The following is a 20,573-nucleotide window of genomic DNA, read 5'->3' on the forward strand; positions in this document are numbered from 1 at the left end:
AGGGAGACTGTAATAACTGCCATTAAAAGCATTAAAATTAATATTAAAAGCATAGGAATAGTCCAGTCAGTTCAGAAAATGGGGTCACCTACCGCCTCAGGCTTTGGAGAAGTAGGTGTTATAAAAATGCGGGATCACAACAGGCAAGACACTAATTCAGAAGGGTGGTTTTTATACTGAGGTCTACATGTAAATGTTTCTCTGAAGACAGACAGCCATACATATGCCTGCAAATTTTCAGTTTCTGATCTATGGCTGTGTACTTCTGAAACAAGTATCGGAGATTCTGAGAAAATCTCCTTAAAGCTTAAGCTTGGGAAAAAAAATCTATGCATCTAAAGTAATCTGGTTACCTAAGAAAACTTGAGTAAAAATGAACTTTGAGAAGAAAAATCTCACAGTTAGCCAAATGAAGATATTTGGTATGTTTATATCACAAGGCTATTATAGTCATTTTGAAGCAAATTTTCAAAATACATGTCATGAAAAACAGATATTCATAGTCCTTAACACTAACTTAGAAATTTAAATCCATGCAATTTTGCAGCTTGGTAAGGTAAGTGCTTACCTACCTGCAGTAACAGTTCAGAATAATATCCTGAATTACTTACTCAATAAAATGAAATAAAAAATGAACCCATCTATTACAATGGCTAATAGGTTTAAAAACAAAACAACAACAACAAAAAACTTGACAACACCCACTCTGACAAGGACATGGAACAACAGCTCTCATACGTCGCCCCTGGGCTGCAAATGATAAACCCACTTGGAAAGAGTTTTGCAAATACACACTTACTACTACATGACCCATAAATGCTACTCTTAGGTACTTCCCAAAGTGAAATGAAAATCTAAGTCCACACAAAAATCTGTGAATGTTTATGATGGCCTCATTCGTAATTATCTCAAACTGGTCCTTAAATCCCTCGACTGGTGAATGGATAAACAATTGTGATACATCCATACAACAGAATACTACTCAGTAGTATAAAGTAGTATCTGCTTGTGACCAAACTCACAGAAGACTCTCAAATGCATGGAAAGGAAATAAAGAAAAACCAGACTCAAAAGGCTGACTATATTTTTATGACTTTCTGGAAAAGAGAAAACTTGGACTGAGAACAGATCAATGACTGCTGAGGGCAGAGGCAGAGACAGGATGACCAGGAAGGGACATGGGGTAAGGTGATGGGCTGCTGTGTATCTTGACTGCAGTGGTGGTTATGAAACTGTATGTGTCTGTCAAGCTCACAGAACCAGAAAGACTGAGTTGTACTGTGTATAACACACCTCAATTAAAAAAAAAGATTAAAAAAACCTTTTTTAAAAATTAAAAAACACCAACATTTTCCTTAATATATTTCTAAATGACTACTGCTAGAAAAAAGTAAATGAAAGCAGGAAAAACAGAAGAGTTATTTTCTAATTTAAAACTGGAAATACAATCCAAATATTAACTGATGTAAGTAAACCACAATTTGGTGACTATGGCTAGGAAAAGATAGTACCAATTAGCAGGGTAATCCCAATGCTATACCAGGGTGGGGAGGTGACTTGTGATGTTTCACATCTTGTCCAAATCTGCTCACACCATTCTTACCCTAGGTCAGGTTACCCACATACCACGCTTGAGCAAGCCTGGCTGGAAATATGATAGCTTAAAAATTCCCATGACTTCCCTCTTCCACATTTGCCCTCCGAGCTGTGCTCCTAAGCTGTAGCTTTGTATTTGTCCAGCCCCTGTTCTGCTCCCTACATGTGGTTCAGTCACATTCTTTGAGAGTAGTTTTTCTCAGGAGAGTTCAGGTTAAAATAAAACAGTGCTCTTAAATGAAAATAATTCTGGGGAAGTAAAACAGGCTATCTGTTATTCACAAAATGTAATTCCTTCTAATATTATTTAGAGAATTCATTTCTCATGATAATTTTAATACACACATACTTTGAAGGTTGACAAGAAGTAAACTATACCTCCAGAAAAAAATTAACCAAATAGGGATCTTGTTTCAGCTTTGCACACACAATGCAGAGAAACTGAATTTCTTCATTTTCTGTTGGTGTTGCAAGGACTTCACCACACAGTCGAATTAACTTCTGTCAAAAAAATTTAAAACAAAATTTTAAACTTAGGCTATTTTTTAAAATAAACATCTAAACAGCCATTCATTCACCATCAGGATATTTAAAATGTTCAAATAATGCAAATACATTGCATTTTTCAGAAAGAACATTATTTGCAATCACCTATATCAAATAGGTGCTAGTATTAAGTTTTTCAAATATGTTATTCTAAAAAATTAGTGAGGTATTTAATAAACTTCTTGACATGTCAGGGAAGTAGGGAAATGATAAAATTAATGTATAAAATTTTAAGAGAGAAATATAGAGACATGAAGTACATTTAATACAATGTCACGCATCAAGAGAGCTCAAGTATCAACATTTGCTACTTTGCATGTTATTTTTACTTTTAGAAAAATCTATGCAAAAAGCAGCAGACCAAATAGTTTTATGTAAAGGGAACAAACTACCTGCACTGGCCTGTGCACATTAATGTGTGGAAGTAGTGGCTGCCGGATTTTCCCCAAAAGTTTGGTATAGAACACCAGGACTTGTTGTTTCATTCCTGGAGGACACTGGGAAAAACAAAAACAAACAAGAAAATAAAATAGACAGTGCAAACTTATTACTCAAAAGCTTGAAAAAAATCAGAGGCAATGTATGTGAATATATTCCACCTTCAAAAACCAATGCAATTAGACAGTTAATGACTTTGTCTAAATAAAATTCTCAATCAAATTATTACTGACTGGTATGCTATAAATAAAATTTATAAGAGTGTGTGAGACCATAGACTGATGTAATCACAAACAGCAACGTGATAATGTGCCATGGAGACTGGAGTTTGGTTCAGGTGATGCCAAGCTGTTAATATTCTAAATGCTAGGGTAAAAGGAAACTCCCTGGCCCAGGCAAAGGCAGCATCTTATCACTTACATTTATGACAGGTAATCAACAACCTTTCATCATATATATGGAGGAGTAAATAAAGTCTAACACATATATGTAAATAAAGGAATCCTATGTATAAATGGCTGTGATTTATTCTAACAATGCTATTTTAAATTAGTTGCAAAATTATTTACATTATGATTATTACAGGCAATGAATATTTAATAAATAAGTTTTGATAACATGCCAATTGTTTTAAATATTTGCTGAAAGGCAGATAAACCTGACGATTACACATGCTGTAAATTAAGAGAGTATGAGTTAGCAAGGTTATACGTTCTAAAATTAACCTGCTTATGTTGACTCAGATTTAAAATAGTCACAAAATATTTCCAAAACATCACCATAGACACATTATATGGAAATAGCATAAGCTATAATCTTAAGCACAATAGTATGCGAAGATAGTAAATACCTTAAGTTATTCAGATAAACACAGTATTTATAATCACCAATATAAAAATAAATTTTCCAGTAGTATAATTACTAACATTTGCTCAGAAATTGATTAATATTTGTTCAATATAATGTTGCATAATCTCTCTCTCTACAAAGGACAGGAAAAAGGAGGGAGGAAGGGAACAAATTGGAAGATACTAGGGAGTAGATATTTAGCTAGAAAATGTAAACTGAATGAATCTAACCTAAAAATGAATTAGAGAATTAGACTTAATTAAAAGGAAATCATCTTCAATATGACTTCATATTTCTATTTGGTGTTTAAACATCTGTTTGAGGTTTCTTTAGTTTGATTTTCACATATATTACAGAAATTCACAGAACAGAAGCTCCAATTTTTAGAGCTGGGGGAGGCCCCTTGCTGATCACCTCTTTGTTTTTAAAGAGGAGGAAGATTCATCAAAGAGACTTACTTGAACTGGTTCTACTTATCAGAAGTGTTAATGTCAGAATGATCAATGACATTTTCTTTCAGGATTATGAAAAATAATTTTTGTAACCCAATATTCAATAGGATCTTTCTCATTTCCTTCGATTCTGAGCATTTGCACTTGAGTAGATTTTTATAAATGTTTACACTGTAATTCTAAGCAGCCTAAGTACCAGTTGTCTAGAGGATTTGGGAGCTCTGCTGTCTCTATGGAAAGTCATACTCATACAGGCCATACAACTTTCTTTTTTTTTTCATGTACTGACTTGAATCCTTCCATGCTTAATATATACCTCTATAGTTAAATTTAGTGCTTGGCAGCTTCTTTATCTCTAAGACATGAAAACATATATCACACGTACTTGCCTAAGAACATCATGTGGATTAGGAACTTACATCAGCTTTCCCTAAGGTATATAATGTTTCCAAGATCTTGTGATGAAGTAAATATTCCATACATGGCCCCGTCTCTCCAAATTCCCGTTCATTTTCTTCTTGTACTAAGATAACTAACATCTGTTCCAGATGAGATGGAATATTTGTATCTGTCACCGGGGCTTTATCATCTAAACAATAAAGACATCCATCAAATATTCAAACATTTTTAAACTGTACATTTGCACCTAAAATACTCTTTGTATTTCCCTGTTTCTATTCAGAGAAAAATCTGAATTGTTCACACGGGTGAGGTTTATATCGTATTCAAACACAATCTATATTCTGAAAGATATTCTAAAGCTAATACTCATGCATAATAATTCAGAAAAGGAACCATTTATGGGGTATGGAAATGAAAACATGATCAGAAAAAAATACAAATAACATCAGAACTTTGTATGCATTTATAGTTTTAAAAATGTTATTTCAATTAGCCAGTTCAGAAGATCTAAACTTTCAGTTCATTTCAGTCACTCAGTTGTGTCCACCTCTGCGACCCCATGGGCTGCAGCACACCAGGCCTCCCTTTCCATCACCAACTCCTGGACTTTACTCAAACTCAAGTCCATTGAGTCAGTGATGCCATCCAACCATCTCATCCTCTGTTGTCCCCTTCTCCTCCTGCCTTCAATCTTTCCCAGCATCAGGGTCTTTTCCAATCAGTCAGTTCTTTGCATCAGGTGGCCAAAGTATTGGACTTTGAGCTTCAACATCAGTCCTTCCAATGAACACTCAGGACTGATCTCCTTTAGGATGGACTGGTTGGGTCTCTTTGCAGTCCGAGGGACTCTCAAAAGTCTTCTCTAACACCACAGTACAAAAGCATCAATTCTTCGGCGCTCAGCTTTCTTTATAGTCCAACTCTCACATCCATACATGACTACAGGAAAAACTATAGCCTTGACTAGACGGACCTGTGTTAGCAAAGTAATGTCTCTGCTTTTTAATATGCTGTCTAGCTTAGTCATAACTTTTCTTCCAAGGAGTAAGCGTCTTTTAATTTCATGGCTGCAGTCACCATCTGCAGTGATTTTGGAGCCAAGAAAAATAAAGTCTGCCACTGTTTCCTCATCTATTTCCCATGAAGTGATGGGACGGGATGCCATGATCTTAGTTTTCTGAATGTTGAGCTTTAAACAAACTTTTTCACTTTTCTTCTTTCACTTTCATCAAGAAGCTCTTTAGTTCTTCTTTGCTTTCTGCCATAAGGGTGGTGTCATCTGCATATCTGAGGTTATGGATATTTCTCCCACCTATCTTGATTCCAGCTTGTGCTTCATCCAGCCCAGCATTTCTTGTGATGTACTCTGCATAGAAGTTAAATAAGCAGGGTGACAATATACAGCCTTGATGTACTCCTTTTCCTATTTGGAACCAGTCTGTTCCTTGTTCAGTTCTAACTGTTGCTTCCTGACCTGCATACAGGTTTCTCAAGAGGCAGGTCTGGTATTCCTATCTCTTTAAGAATTTTCCAGTTTGTTGTGACCCACAAAGTCAAAGGCTTTGGCATAGTCAATAAAGCAGAAATAAATGTTTTTCTGAAACTCTCTTGCTTTTTGATGATCCAGAGGATGTTGGCAATTTGATCTCTGGTTCCTCTGCCTTTTCTAAAACCAGCTTGAACATCTGGAAGTTCATGGTTCACATATTGCTGAAGCCTGGCTTGGAGAATTTTGAGCATTACTTTACTAGCACGTGAGATGAGTACAATTGTGCGGTAGTTTGAGCATTCTTTAGCATTGCCTTTCTTTGGGATTGGAATGAAAACTGACCTTTTCCAGTCCTGTGGCCACTGCTGAATTTTCCAAATATGCTGGCATATTGAGTGCAGCACTTTCACAGCAGCATCTTTCAGGATTTGAAATAGCTCAACTGGAATTCCATCACCTCCACTAGCTTTGTTCGTAGTGATGTTTCCTAGGGCCCATTTGACTTCGCATTCCAGGATGTCTGGCTCTAGGTGAGTGATCACACCATCGTGATCATCTGGGTGGTGAAGATCTTTTTTGTACAGTTCTGTGTATTCTTGCCATCTTTAAACTTTAGGTCTCTTTATATAAAAATAGGTTGGCCTTGAATGTTAAGCTGAATAAGGTAGGATATGCAGAGAGGACAGGCTTGGTTTTGATCACTACTGCATTGCTTTGTGGGGTTCCCAGGTGGCACTAGTGGTAAAGAACCTGCCTGCCAATGCAGGAGACATGAGGGTTTGATCTCTGGGTCAGGAAGAGCCCCTGGAGAACGGCATGGCAACCCACTCCAATAGTCTTGCCTGGAGAATCCCACGGACAGAGGAGCCTGGTGGGCTACAGTCCACAGAGTTGCAAAGAGTCAGACACGACTGAAGTGACTTAGCACGAACATTGCTTTGTAACACCGGGAAGTCAAGACGTGAACGGCCCCAATTCATCTCCAGATTTGCAAACATGAAGAGCCCAAAGGAAAACCCTCTACGGAGAATTTCTGACATCTCCTCTCACCAGCAGACATCTATTCCCAAAGTAAAAGCTGCTTCTCAGGAATATCCTTACAAAATACTGATTTTTTTTTTAAAGTAAAAATTCATGAATACTTTTAACATAGTAAAAACACATGATTTTACCAACTTAAATTTATTATATAAGGGTTTAATTATTCTTATAAAATGTGTTATAAAATGTTTAAATATAAAGCGTATTAGGGAATGACAGGTTTTTTTATGTCTTTATTGTTCTTTACTTAGTCCTGCTATATTTTGTGCAATACAATCCTGGTGTGCTATGTATCTGATGATATAAAGCTTTGTACGCTGACACATGTATGTGTATATATACACACACAGACTAAACCATAATACTAACGCCTTATGGAGCAAACAAGGGAAAGAGAAGAGTCACTTGTGTTCCCAGGAGGACGTATCAAATATGATTGAGTATGGGATAGTTATTAAGAGCATGAGTCCTGGACTTGGACAACCTGGATTCAAGTCTTGGCTCTGTCGCTTTTAGCTGGGTGACCTGGGCAAACTACTTAAGCCTCAGTACCAGCATCTGTAAAATGGAGCTGATCAACGCCAGTAACTGCTACTGTATGATTTCAGCGAAATAATGTGAAGCCCAGTGCCTTAGCACACAGTATGAATTCAATAACGTTAACTTATGATGTCTCACTTCATTTTCTTCTAAAATGAGTAGCCTAGGGCTAATAAAAAAGATGGTGTGTAATTTTATTTGAAATTTACTTTTTAAAAGTATTTTTCACCTGTTTTATATAAACATTCCAGGAAGGAATGAATATTTAAGCATGGTTTGATTACACATATTTATGGAGAAAAATAGTAAAAAAAAGGCCTTTTTTTTTTTTTTGAGAAATAAATGAACTATAAGCTCAACTTGACAGGATTAAAGTCCGAGCTCCCTAGAAGACCTAGTTTCTGCCGATCACTCTCACCACCCCAAACCATGTTTAGACCCCAGTGCCTTTGCATACGGTATTCCTTTTACTGAAATGCCTTTGCCCTCCTTCTCGACCTCAAAACTTACTGCTCACCCTCAAGCCCAGGGTCAGACACGACCTCCTAGTTTTCCCCCTGCTTCCTTCTCTCTCTGTGCCTGGCCCACTTTTTCATCCCATACTTTGTTGTAACATATACACTTGCTTTTGCTATGAGATTGCAAAAAAAAAAAAAAAAAATCATTTAAAGCAAGAACTTACAGGCCTTCCTTTAAAGTATTTCCTTAAGACTATGGAGGGGTGAAAAACTCACAAGGGTTAAGAATAGTCATTTTTTGAAAAGACTGCTCCTGTCAAAAAACTTTTCTATAGATCTGCCATCTAAACATCCAAATTAAGGTCAAAATTACACTTTATATTTAAAGGTATATATATAGATAGTTTGACTATCACTTATTACATAAAAATGAGGAATTTCTTACTTTTAAAGAATTGTCTATGACTCCACCAGTTTGCCAAATCAACTTTTTTTTTTTTCTTCATGTATTCTTTCAGTTAAAAAAATACGTGTTCAATCTGCACATCCACTAGTGTTTACCTCTATATTCCTAAAGGGAGCCCACAGGGCTATGGAGCAAGGTTACTACTCTATTTCCTATTTCAGAGGTTGCCAAACTTCAGCTCATGGAACAAACCCAGCCTTGCCATCTGCTTTAATAAAGTTGTACTGGAACAAAGAATGCTCTGCTTTTAATGTATTGTGGAAGGTTGCTTTTGCACTGTAACAACAGAATTGAATAGTTGCAACAGAGACTGTATGGCCTACAAAGCCTAAGATATTTACTATCTGACCCTTTACAGAAAAATTTTGCCAAACTGTGACCTAATTTATTCACATTTCCCATATTCGCTCTTCAGCCTTTTCACTAAGATTGAAGCACAAAGAAGATAACTTCCAAAGACGTCCACACTATGTCTGCTCTGTTCCTGCATTGACACCCGTATGTTTTCCTTTCTGCCTTAAATTTATGGATGAGCTGTCCACAAGCCTATGAAGCCTTCACTAATGCACTGGGAGCCCATAACCCACTTGCCAACTTTAAGGATGTGGCTCAGAAATTATCTCCTATGACTCTTGTGCCTACCTTTCCTTCTCTACTAGCTCATTCTCACCAAAGTACAAATGGCAGTACCTTCCATCTTAAAAAAAAAAAATTACGCCCTGCCCCTACCCCGCCCCCCCCGCCCCCCGCCCACCCATGCCCCCCGCCACCCGCCACCAAGGCCACTTCTCCCTGTGGCTGTTGATCTGTCTCTCAGCTCTCCTTTCCACTAACACTCCTCAAAAGAGCAGTCTTCGCACACTGTCCAAATATGTTCTCTGTCCACTGTCTCTTACACTTCGTCCAATCAGGTCTCCTCTCTCTTTCTTGCTATTAACAGGGTTCTTATCAAGACCACCGATGAGCTCCTCATGGCTGAATCCAATGATCCATTCCTAGCCTTCATCAGCTTGACATCATTAGACACTTTGATCCTTCTCTCCGCTTCCAGCTTCAAGGACACCATTCTCTCTCGGCAGTCTGGCGCATCACTGGCAAAAGCAAAATCTCCTTTGCTTGCTATCATTCTCATTTTCCTAATCGCTGAACACTGAGTATGAGGGCTCAGTTCCTGAATACTCTTTTTCTTCCATCTGTCTGTGGCTACCCTGGGTAATCTCAGCCAGGCTCATGGCTATAAATCCCACTTACATGCCGATGACTCTCAATTTCATGTCTAGTTTATGGCTCCACCCTAAATCCCAGATCCCTCTTTCTTACTGTCTGCTTGACAATATCCAGCTGCACATATAATAGGTGTCTCAAACCAAAAAAGTCCAAAATGCTCTCACAAACCTGCTCCTCCTGGAGTCTCCTCATCCCATTCTCAATGAGTGCTCCTTCTGTTATTCCAACTGCCTAAGCCCCAACATTCGGAGTTATCCTTGATTCTTATTCTTTCATACCCAATATTCAATCCATCAACAACTTTCTTCAAAATATACCCAGAGTACAATCATTCTCAACACATCCACCCTGGTCTGAGCCACCGACATTGCTCAGACCATTGCAACAGTCCCCTAACTGTTCTACCAACTTCACCTCTACACACTTGCAATCTAAGTTTCTTGCAGAAGCCAAAGTGATCTCTTTAAAGCCAATAATGTTACACCTCTGCTCAAAACCCTTTAAAGGCTCCCCATCTGAGAGTAAAAGCCAAAGCCCTCGCAATGGCTTACAAGGCCTCGGGTGAACCTGCGCCCCTGCCCCATTGATGTTATCTCCTCCCATTTCTCTCTATCTCCTCCCATTTCTCTCTTTGTTCTCGTTGCTCCAGCCACACCTCCTGCGGTCCGAGCACCCTCCAAGTGCTGTGCCCTGCAGCCTCAGGGCTTGTGCACTAAGTGCTCTCCTGGATCTTTTCCCTAGACACCTCCAGGCTTGCTTCCTCCTTCCTGCAGATTCGGCTCAGAAGTCACCTGGGGTAATGAGGATTTCTCTAATCTTAGAGAGCCGTCTGTCTCCGATGGCTCTGTCCCCACTCCCCAAACACTCCCATCCCTTTCAGCCTGCTTCATTTTCTCCTTAGCACTTACCATCTGACACACTATGTGAACTTGTCTATTGTTTGCTTCCTCCTAATCAGTATATCTCGGAGAAGGGAACAGCAACCCACCCCAGTATTCTTGTCTGGAGAATCCCGTGGACAGATGAGGCTGGCAAGCTCCAGTCCAGGGTGTTGCAAGAGTCGGACATGACAGAGTGATTAACACAATCAATATATCTGGGCTTCCCAAGTGGCTCACTGGTAAAGAGTCAGCCTGTCAATGCAGGAGACACAGGGTTCCATCCACGGGTCGGGAAGATCCCCGGGAGAAGGAAATGGCAACCCACTTCAGTATCCTTGCTGGAAAATTCCATGGACAGTGGAGCCTGGCAGGCTACAGTCCATGGAGTTGCAAAGAGTCAAACACAATTTAGCAACTAAACAACAACCATCAATATACAAGCTCTGTTAGGACAGATATTTTTGTCTATTTGAGTGGCATACCGTCCAGTGGCCAGAACAACACTTACGCATAGTAGGTGTTTAACAGCTGTATTTTTGAATGAGAGGAATTAAAATAAATTGCTTATAAGTTTCATGCAAAATAACTTTGAAGAGTAGTTTGTACGTATTTTAATATTTCATAAATTTTCTGTTTAATTAATATCAGCATGATTTCTTACCTGAAGTTTCTATATAGTAATGGGTAATTGCTTTCCAGTGGTAAACAAAATCTTCTTGTAAAGGAAGAGAAGGTGCAAGCTACACAAACACAAACAAAAAGACCACAACAATTAAGAAAATGGCATTAAAATCTTCATATTAAATGTAACTGTATTTTTCTACTAATGATGCAAAAGCAGCATACTAATAAGGAATGAGCTTTAATTTGATTCTGTATGTCAAATATCAAGGAGAAATAAAAACAATGTCAAATCCAAGAAAGTAAAATAATTTATTAAGAAAGAGGAAAAACACATTTATCAGTGTTATTAGTAATTATAGTACTGGGTTTTTTTCTCCTTCTCTGCAAGTAGTTACTATACATGACTTCAAAAGTAACAGAGTTAAAGGAAAACACATAATATTCTATTACTAAAGTATCAGGAAAATGAAATTATTGATAACCAGGGATCTTTGTACCTAGGACTTTGAAATGCAAAACAGTAAAAAGCTGCTATGTAACTAGTTACACATCACCACTACTAAAATATATACCAAAGTCAACCCTGTAATCAGATTAAAACTGTTCTCTATTTTCAGTGACATACAGAAGTAAATCTTTTCTTTTTAAGCCTAGACTAGGCAGTGCATATTTTTAGCAAAATGACCACATGAACAAGACACTACCAATTTAAACTCCACAAAGTCAAAAATGTCTCACATTTTGATTTTGAAATTTACTTCAGAAGTTTTAGGGCCAAAATTATATCCTTTCAACCATCTCATTGCAAACTTACCAGTATTTTAAATGGGTATTAAACGGACAGAAAAAGATTTGGATGCACCTTTACAATATTTTCTTTTCTTTAAAATGAGTGACAGAGAGAGAAAGCTCTCCCAGTCCTAGCACTGTCAATAAATTCTCATCAGAAAGTACAGCTGACCCAGTTTTCCTAACAGCAAATAGGTTTCCATTTTGGGAACCTCAACTATGGCAGCGTAATCTTCCATTTTCACAGATTCATCTAAACAGATGATCTCAGAGGTCATGTTACTTCTGACCTTCTACTTGTTCCATTTTGATTGGTTCTCCCATAAAGACCTCAAAGTTCAAAACCTTTCAAAACAATTTCCAAACTACTGAGTAAATTATAAACATTGGTCATGATACCCTAAGTGTTTCAATCCAGAAGATGAAACGCAATCAGGAAACAAATGGACCTGAAAATTTTTCTGCAATCATCAACATCTTTCTGCCAGCTTTTTCTTACGAGCCTGTTCACACCACTCTGAATAGTACTGCATTAAGAGAATGTAAATATTCATCTCATTTCCAAATAGAAGGCTATGAAAAAACTTTAAAGACTTTAAGACCCTTAACAATGGAGTTGAAAATCTTTGGGGTTACTATACGTCAGGAACATGGAGAGAGAAAACTCGTGGGAGACAGAAAAAAATCAGAGAAATAAGAAAGAAAGAATTAATTTGGGAAAATAATCTTCCTGAAACTTTCAGATTAAAAAGTCAGTTTTAATCAGCTACTTATTTTTAGAATCTTCCTAAAAATATATAGAATTTCTCTTGTGTTATAGATCTTTTAACACAGTAGCTTTATGCAGCATTATTATTAATCAATTAATTCTGTATTAGAAATTGGGACAAACCCAAATAAAATTTGGTGTTTCAAAAACTGTACTGAGTTTCGTAAGTATAAATATTATGCTTTGTTCAATTTTTCCAAAGGAATTTCCAGAGTATATCACTTTCCCGGAGAAATCTGGCCAGACTTCCTGTCAAGGGCACCGTCCTTTCCACACATGCTTGTGGCATCCTCTCCCTGACTGATGGCTCCCTCTCTCCCAGCCCTGAGCCCATGCTGGTGACTGTTGAGTTATCCATCTCCTCCACCAGATTGTGAACTCAATGAGTTTACAAAGATTATATCATCTTGTTCATCCGAACCCCCGGTTTCCAAGTCAATGATGGCGCGTAGTAAGCGCTGAGTAATGTTTATTGAGTGGATACAGGGCAGCTGCTGCCATTTAGTGAGTAGTTATAGGCCAGGGCTTCCCTGGTGGCTCAGATGGTAAAGCATCTGCCTGCAATGCGGGAGACCCGGGTTCGATCCCTGGGTCGGGAAGATCCTCTGGAGAAGGATATGGCAACTCCAGTACTCTTGCCAGGAAAATTCCATGGACGGAGGAGGCTGGTAGGCTACAGTCCATGGGGGTCGCAAAGAGTCGGACACGACTAAGCGACTTCACTTTTCTTTCACTTTTATGTGCCAGGCACAGTGCCAAAGTTTACACTTACGTGTGGTCTTAAATTCTCACAATAACTTCGACTTTTCCCAAACAAACTCTTGTCATTCACTGACCTGCGGAAGGCAACACTATTGGTAATTAAAAACCTGGAGGTCTTTTCCCAAAATACCTACCACACAAAAGGACCTACCTAGCTGATAACTCCAGAGAAGGCATTGGCACCCCACTCCAGCACTCTTGCCTGGAAAATCCCATGGATGGAGGAGCCTGATAGGCTACAGTCCATGGGGTCGCTAAGAGTCAGACACGACTGAAGGGACTTAGCAGCAGCAGCTGATAACTCAGATGAGAAGTCGTGTTCTCAGAGCCACGCCTGCAGCCTCACAGGCATCATCAACATTCCATGCCCAACTCTTTTAAATTGCTTCTTCCTCCAGGCAATTTTCTGACACCCACCCCCTCCTATCTCCTCTGCCTCTGTAAGTCCGGCTCAAGTCTCACTTCCTCCAGGGAGCCTTCCAGTCCTAGGTGCTTGCTCCTCTCCTCCTACAGAACGCACTAACAGAACAATTATCCAAATAATAACAATAATGATTAACATTTATTAAGCACTTACTATGTGCCAGGCACTGCATTAAGTACTTGTCATTCTAACTTTCACAATTCTATCAGATAGGCCTAATTGCTTCCATTTTACTCTGAGGGAAGCCCTTGTGCTGCAGCCCATGGGATCCCAAAGAGTAGGACAGGACACACTGACTGAACAGCAAAAACGAGGAACTGAAACATACAAAGACTAAGCAAGCTGTCCAGTGAAGAAGTAGGGGGCAGAGGCAAGCCTAGAACCCTGCTCCGTCTGGCTCTAGGGGCCAGGCCACAAGCTTGGGCGTGGCTTATACTTCAACCCGTGCGTCTGTTTTGCCTACCAACGCAGTCTCCCCGTGAACTCGCACCGTGCTTCTTGACGGGCTCCTAGAACGTATGGTGCATGACTAAAGGATGACAGGTAAAGAGCACTTGCTGGAAAAGAATACACTTCAGAAAACACTACCTACGTTTCATTTGACATTTTAATTCCCACTGCAGAGTAGATTTTTAAGGAATCGCTAGTCTCAACAATCATCATTAAATCTTAATTATAATTTTACAAGAAAATAATAATGCATCCAAATTCTGAAAGATGAGTTACCTTGAATTAACCAGTTAAGACAGATAAAACATTTTTTCCTGACATTGCCCTTTTATCCTCCTGGAGTGAATCTGCCTTCAAGGATGGAACTGACTGGAATTACAAGATACTAGTCCCTGGCAGACTACCTCACACAGACCATGGCCCTCAACAAACACGGAGTTGTACTAATAGAAGGCGTTTTATTTATCCTTTGGAGAAGCTGGGCTAAAACGATCCACCTCAGAGCTAACTACATGAGAGGCCTGATTTCAGATCTGTGGCACCTAGCTAATTTCCCGACTCTTACTAGCCAATCATTTCTATACTGAAGGAAAACTATAATTTCTGATAAAGGAGGCAAGAGTTACATTACAGTTTCTGTTTTTGCTCAAGGTGTGAATTTCTCTCCTAAACTCAAAATGTAGCCTATCAGATTAATAACACATCTTCAAGTACTGATCTTTGAAAATATCTTAGTTGTATTTCATCCTTTCAAGTAGTTAACAGGAAGTGAGAAGAAACCATTAACTAAACAATAAGGAAAACGCTACACCTAAACCCTATTTAAATGAATGTGTATCTGGTTGACCCTAAAAAACACATTTGAAGGTGGATCCAATTGAATAAAAAAACCTAGGAAATAATAATACCAAAATGGTTGAGAAAACATTATAGAGATTCATACAATGACACAACTGAAAAAAGGTCATGTCAGCATCTGTCTACAGGATTATCTCCCTTCTCTGTAGAACCCTGATAATCATAACTGCAATACTGTATCAGAAAATACTAATTGGGCAAACAAATTAAAAGGCGGATAGAGAAAAGCTAATGAACTGAGGAATGGTAAGATTAGGCCATAGAAAAAAAGTCAAGCAAATAAAGAAACAGAACTAAATAAATGGAAACCAATCTTGGGCTAGGGGAAAAAAAGATATTCTTCAAATAACACAAAGATGGCTTATTCAGCATTAACATATAGGTTCATTTCCAAGAAAATGGTAAAAGGGAAAAGAAAAAAAAAAGCATGCCCCAAATTTTTCATTACATTTAACTGCCTATCAAGGTAAACTAGTAAGTATCACAATTGAAAACATTAATGCTAAGTAAATAAAAACATCACTTTTCTAAATGCAGTGCATTAACTCCCAGGGGCAGGTGAATATAATCCACTCTTTTTCTCACTAACCTCAGCAAAGCAGACAACCTGGATATTACAGAGGCAGAGTCAGACAATTTACATGGATAATTTGGGAGATGCCAACATACACAATTATAAGAAGATAATGCAGACAGAAAACACAGGCCTCAGGACAAAAATGAGTCTTTACTGTGAGAGCACTGAAAGCCATCTTTCTTTTTCTAAGTACTTATTTCTGTAAATATCAGCCTGAATTAGCATAGAATATAAATGATATAATAAATTCGTATTCCCAATTATCTCAGTATGAAGCTGTATTCAGTGTCAAAAAAGTAAACGATTTTCAGTTAAGGAATAATATAAAATGTAAATATCACTGTTTTTTATAAATTTAAATTGAATTCTAAAAGTAAAGTGCTGTAGCTGGTGTATAAGCAAGAAAGAAAAACTAAAAATTGCCTTAGAGTCTAAGGCTATCATCTTCCTCAAGCGTAATACTGCTCTTCATTCATGAAAAACTGTCTTGCCTGATTTGATACATTCCTTTTCTCAAGAACCTGTGGCAGATCTAAAATGACTCTTAAACATTCCCCACACAGCACTTAAGAACCGTACAAAAGTTTTCCATTACTGAGTTTTAAAGATCCATTTTATTTTTATCTGGCCATAAAAACTGTTCTATTGCAAATTGTGTGTCCCCCCCCCCTTAAAATTATGTAGATCTGAATGTGCTATGTCACCCAAAAACTGAACACAGAAAGAGAATGACATTTTTAAAACTAGCCAAGTAGCACGTCTAGCAAAACTGCACTAGTTATGAACTTCACAGGGTGCATTTTTCGATTTGGGCATTTCTGCCAGCCTAAAGTAAAACAACCGAAGTAAAGCAACGCGACCCCTTATCACTGAATCAGAAGGAAGACACGTTCTTGTGAGTTACTTCTCTTTTAGTGGTGTTAGATTTGAGTGTTGTTTCCCTATGCTGGTGTCTGAAATCCTCAAAGAGGGGTACAACTGCAGGAAGGACGAAAAGCGTCCAGGAAAGGAAGAGAAGAAAGGAAACAGATGGTCCTGGGGGTGGGTGAGGGCTTGGAAAATGTCTAAAGCACACTCGACCAGACCTTCCAAATGCATTTCACACCGATCAAGGAGATCCAGCTGAGTTCGGCCGCCCGGCCTTCGAGAGCAAAACCTGGCTAGATTACGAAACCGGGGCGGGTGGGCTGCCTCCCTGCCAGAGCCGCGCCCCCGGGCAAGAGCACCCCGTCCTGGGTCCCCCACCCCAAACAAAACAAAACAAATCCAAACAGGGTTAGGCCGTTTCTTTTGTCTCGGTCAACGCTGACCACTTTTTGAGGGAGGAGGTTAACGGTCAGGGAGTCCGGGGGAGGGCCCCAAGACCTTGCCAGGTGCTCCCCGACTCCCCTGGTCCCATCGGAGTAATCGGACGACCCCCGATGCGGGCCGGGAGCGGTCGCTCCTCCCGGGGACCCCCGCCTGCCCTCTAAGAGCGAGAAAAAGGGCTCCACGCTGGCCCGGAGCAGGAAGGAGAGAAGGGGGTCAGCTCAGAGCCAGGCCCGAGGCCCCCGGTGCCCCGACGACCCCGCAGCGCCCGCCCCAGGCCTCGCTCCTTCGCGGGGCCGGGGACGCCGAGGGCCGCCGGGCCGAGGCCGCCAGGCTCTCTCTGCCCGGGGCCGGCGGCGGAGAACGTAGGCCGCCGCCATCCCCGGCCTGTCGTGCGCCCGCAGCCCCGCGGCCTTACCGCCTCCACGGCGTGCTGCAGGATGGAGGTGAACTTGGAGAACATCTTGTCCCGGGACTGCAGCAGCTTCTCCCGGGACGACCTGGAGAGCTCCTCGATCCGCCGCCGCCGCCCCTGCTGCGGCTGCCGGGGCCGCTCCAGAGTGAAGGCCGGTGCGGGGCGGGGAGGACGAGCAGAGGGCCGAGGCGGGCCGGCCCGGCCGCTTCAGGTGTGTTAGGGCGGCGCGGCGGCTCCGGCGGGCGCGGCGACGTGGCGGGCGGCGAGGAGGGCGTTCCGCGCGGACTCTGGGCCCCGCGACGCTCCGGCGGCGGTGGCTCCGGCTCCGGCTCCGGTTCTGGCTCGGACACGGTGGCAGCTCGGCTCGGGTTCCTTCCGCCCGCTCTGCCCGCCGCGGCCTGCAGGGGGCGCCGCCGCGGCCTGGGGAGGCCCCCGCCAGGCCAGGCCGACCCTGTGGCTGGGCGGCCGGACGCCGCGGGGGCGGGAGAGGCACCCAGAGGTCGCGGCCCGCCTGGGGCCGGGAGTCGGGCCTGGCCGCTGCCGCCTCAGTCTCCTGCCCACACACTGTACGTTTAAAAAACATACCGTTCTCACTGCGACTTGTTTCTCCAGTGGAAGTAAATGCTGATTTTGTAGGAAAACGAAGCCATATATGTATGTGGAATTCAGAGGTTCGTCTTTTAAGGGCAGATTTGCAAGACCGGCAAGAAAAAGCACAGTATTCCCAAGGCAAACAGGAACGGTGGGTTTAGATGCGAAGAATGAGAACAAATCAACGAAAGCAGATGAAACGGCTTTGCTAACCGTAAAGCTTTATTATTATTCTTATTGTTATTATTTATTTATTCAACATTAAAACAGGAAGCCCCAGATTGACGAATGGTTAAGATGATTCAGTTGTTAGTTTGGAACATTTGATGGAAAATGAATTCAGTATAGCATTTTCTATTTAGTTCATCAGTTGATTCTGGGAAACATCAGTGAGGGCAAAGAATTGAAAGGGATTCTAGGAAGAGCAAAGGACAGATAAGTGGAGCTACAATGTAAGCACTTGAATGGAGGTTTCTTTAAAATAGTATGCAACAGTATATTCAGCAAACCTTGAAGAAATACGACTCGGACTAGTAAAGTTTAGGTTGGGTTGATACAAATTATGAAAATGTTCTTATCCTGGAGAACTTTGTTTTTGCTAGGATTGGCATTTTATCAAAAGGACCATTAAATTCTTGATGAGGGTGGAGTCAGGGCTGGACAGCCCATGCTGAAAATATGTATTTGTAATTGAATTAGTTGAGCAGGGGAAAGGCAGAAAAGATAGCGGCAGTGCAGAATGGTATTTAGGGCCAGTCTCTGGAACTGGGTAGCCTAGATTTATAATCTCAGTTTTGCCACTCACTGCAGCAACAGGGGAGCCTGGTGAGCTGCCGTCTATAGGGTCGCACAGAGTCAGACATGACTGAAGTGACTTAGCAGCAGCAAGTTGTTTAACCTCTTTGTGCTTTGGTTTACTCATCTGTAAAATTCCCGCTGGGGGGCTGGGGGTTGGGGTGTAGGGGCTGGGAGGTGGTGGTAATACCTACCTTCATGAAGTCAAATGAAAAATTTTCAATATATGTAAAGTAGTTTAACTTGCCCAGTCTGCAGTAAGCAATGCACCAACATTTGTTGTTATTGTGGTTATTATTAGTAACAGTTTAGTTCAGTCGCTCAGTCATGTCCGACTCTTTGCAACCCCGTGGACCAGAGCACAGCAGGCCTCCCTGTCCATCACCAACTCCTGGAGTTTACTCAAACTTATGTCCATTCAGTCGGTGAGGCCATCCAACCATCTCATCCTCTGTTGTCCCCTTCTCCCACCTTCAATCTTTCCAACATCAGGGTCTTTTCAAATGAGTCAGTTCTTCACATCAGGTGGCCAAAGTATTGGAGATTCAGCTTCAACATCAGTCCTTCCAATGAATATTCAGGACTGATCTCCTTTAGGATGGACTGGTTGGATCTCCTTGCAGTCTAAGGGACTCTCAAGAGTCTTCTCCAACACCACAGTTCAAAAGCATCAATTCTTCAGTGCTCAGCTTTCTTTATAGTCCAACTCTCACATCTATACACGACTACTAGGAAAAAAAAAAAAAAACCATAGCCTTGACTAGACGGACCTTTGTTGGCAAAGTAATGTCTCTGCTTTTTAATATGCTGTCTAGGTTGGTCATAACTTTTCTTCCAAGAAGTAAGCGTCTTTTAATTTCATGGTTGCAGTCACCATCTGCAGTGATTTTGGAACCTCCCAAAAATAAAGTCTGTCACTGTTTCCACTGATTCTCCATCTATTTGCCATGAAGTGATGGGACCAGATGCCATGATCTTAGTTTTCTGAATGCTGAGTTTTAAGCCAACTTTTCACTCTTTTTCACTACTAGTAATAGTAGTATTTAACAAAATAATAGGGCCAGAAATCAAGATTTAAGGAGACTTTTACTAGTCCTGTCTTCTTTTCTCCCGTTTTGTTACCTCTGTCCTTGGATATCAGGTGAATTTGACCTTAATTCCCTGTACAGTAAGTAGCCTTCAGAATGCTGGAGGCAAATTCTGTCATTCACTGAAAATCAAAACATGCTCCTTATCAAATTCTAGCTAATCGTGTCTTCAACCAAGAGTACATGCTGTTTATTATTACTATTATTACTCAACAGTTTAAGATGGTTAGTTATATTATTAACTATAATTATTTTCCTGACCTAATTGTCAAACATTTATATGGTATTTTATATTTTCATAATACCTCACAACCACTAATTGTATGAAGAGGTCTATTTAAAGCACGCCTACTTAGAGTTGTTTGTATTTGAAGATGTCTGTCTCTGAATACTTATTGTAAGTACAATAAAATGTATATTTTGCTCTAGATTAATATCAGTATTTACGATGATGATTCATCTATTTGATATGTAGGTTCCACAACATGCAAGTGGGATAGAACTATAACTGAGCAGATACTCTTACTTATTCTTATCCTAGAATGACACTATCACAAGCCTTTATTCATGGGCAGAATTGGACCTACCTCAACAGAGTAGCTTATAATTTAAGAAAGCATAACAAAGGCTTCTCTGGGTCTCCAAAACACTTAGATATGGATGCCTGAAATTATTCAATTAGAACTTTAGGGAGTTCTCTCGTGATCCAGTAGTTAAGAATCCTGCCTTCCAATGCAG

The 20,573-nt window shown here is 40.4% G+C and overlaps 1 protein-coding gene across 1 annotated transcript in view; it reads right to left on the reverse strand.

Annotated features, from left to right (window-relative positions):
* Nucleotides 1–17,763, reverse strand: part of FAM160B1 (family with sequence similarity 160 member B1) — a 38,860-nt gene extending 21,097 nt beyond the window's left edge. The window contains exons 1-5 of the mRNA XM_018041565.1: nt 17,365–17,763; nt 11,047–11,125; nt 4,301–4,470; nt 2,535–2,639; nt 1,975–2,097 (exon numbers count right to left, since the gene is read on the reverse strand). Coding sequence (XP_017897054.1) covers nt 1,975–2,097; nt 2,535–2,639; nt 4,301–4,470; nt 11,047–11,125; nt 17,365–17,409 — 522 coding nt within the window. The 5' untranslated portion in view covers nt 17,410–17,763. The remainder of the gene's footprint in view (nt 1–1,974; nt 2,098–2,534; nt 2,640–4,300; nt 4,471–11,046; nt 11,126–17,364) is intronic.

Source organism: Capra hircus, chromosome 26 (assembly GCF_001704415.2).
Source record: "Capra hircus breed San Clemente chromosome 26, ASM170441v1, whole genome shotgun sequence".
NCBI classification, from domain to species: Eukaryota; Metazoa; Chordata; class Mammalia; order Artiodactyla; family Bovidae; genus Capra; species Capra hircus.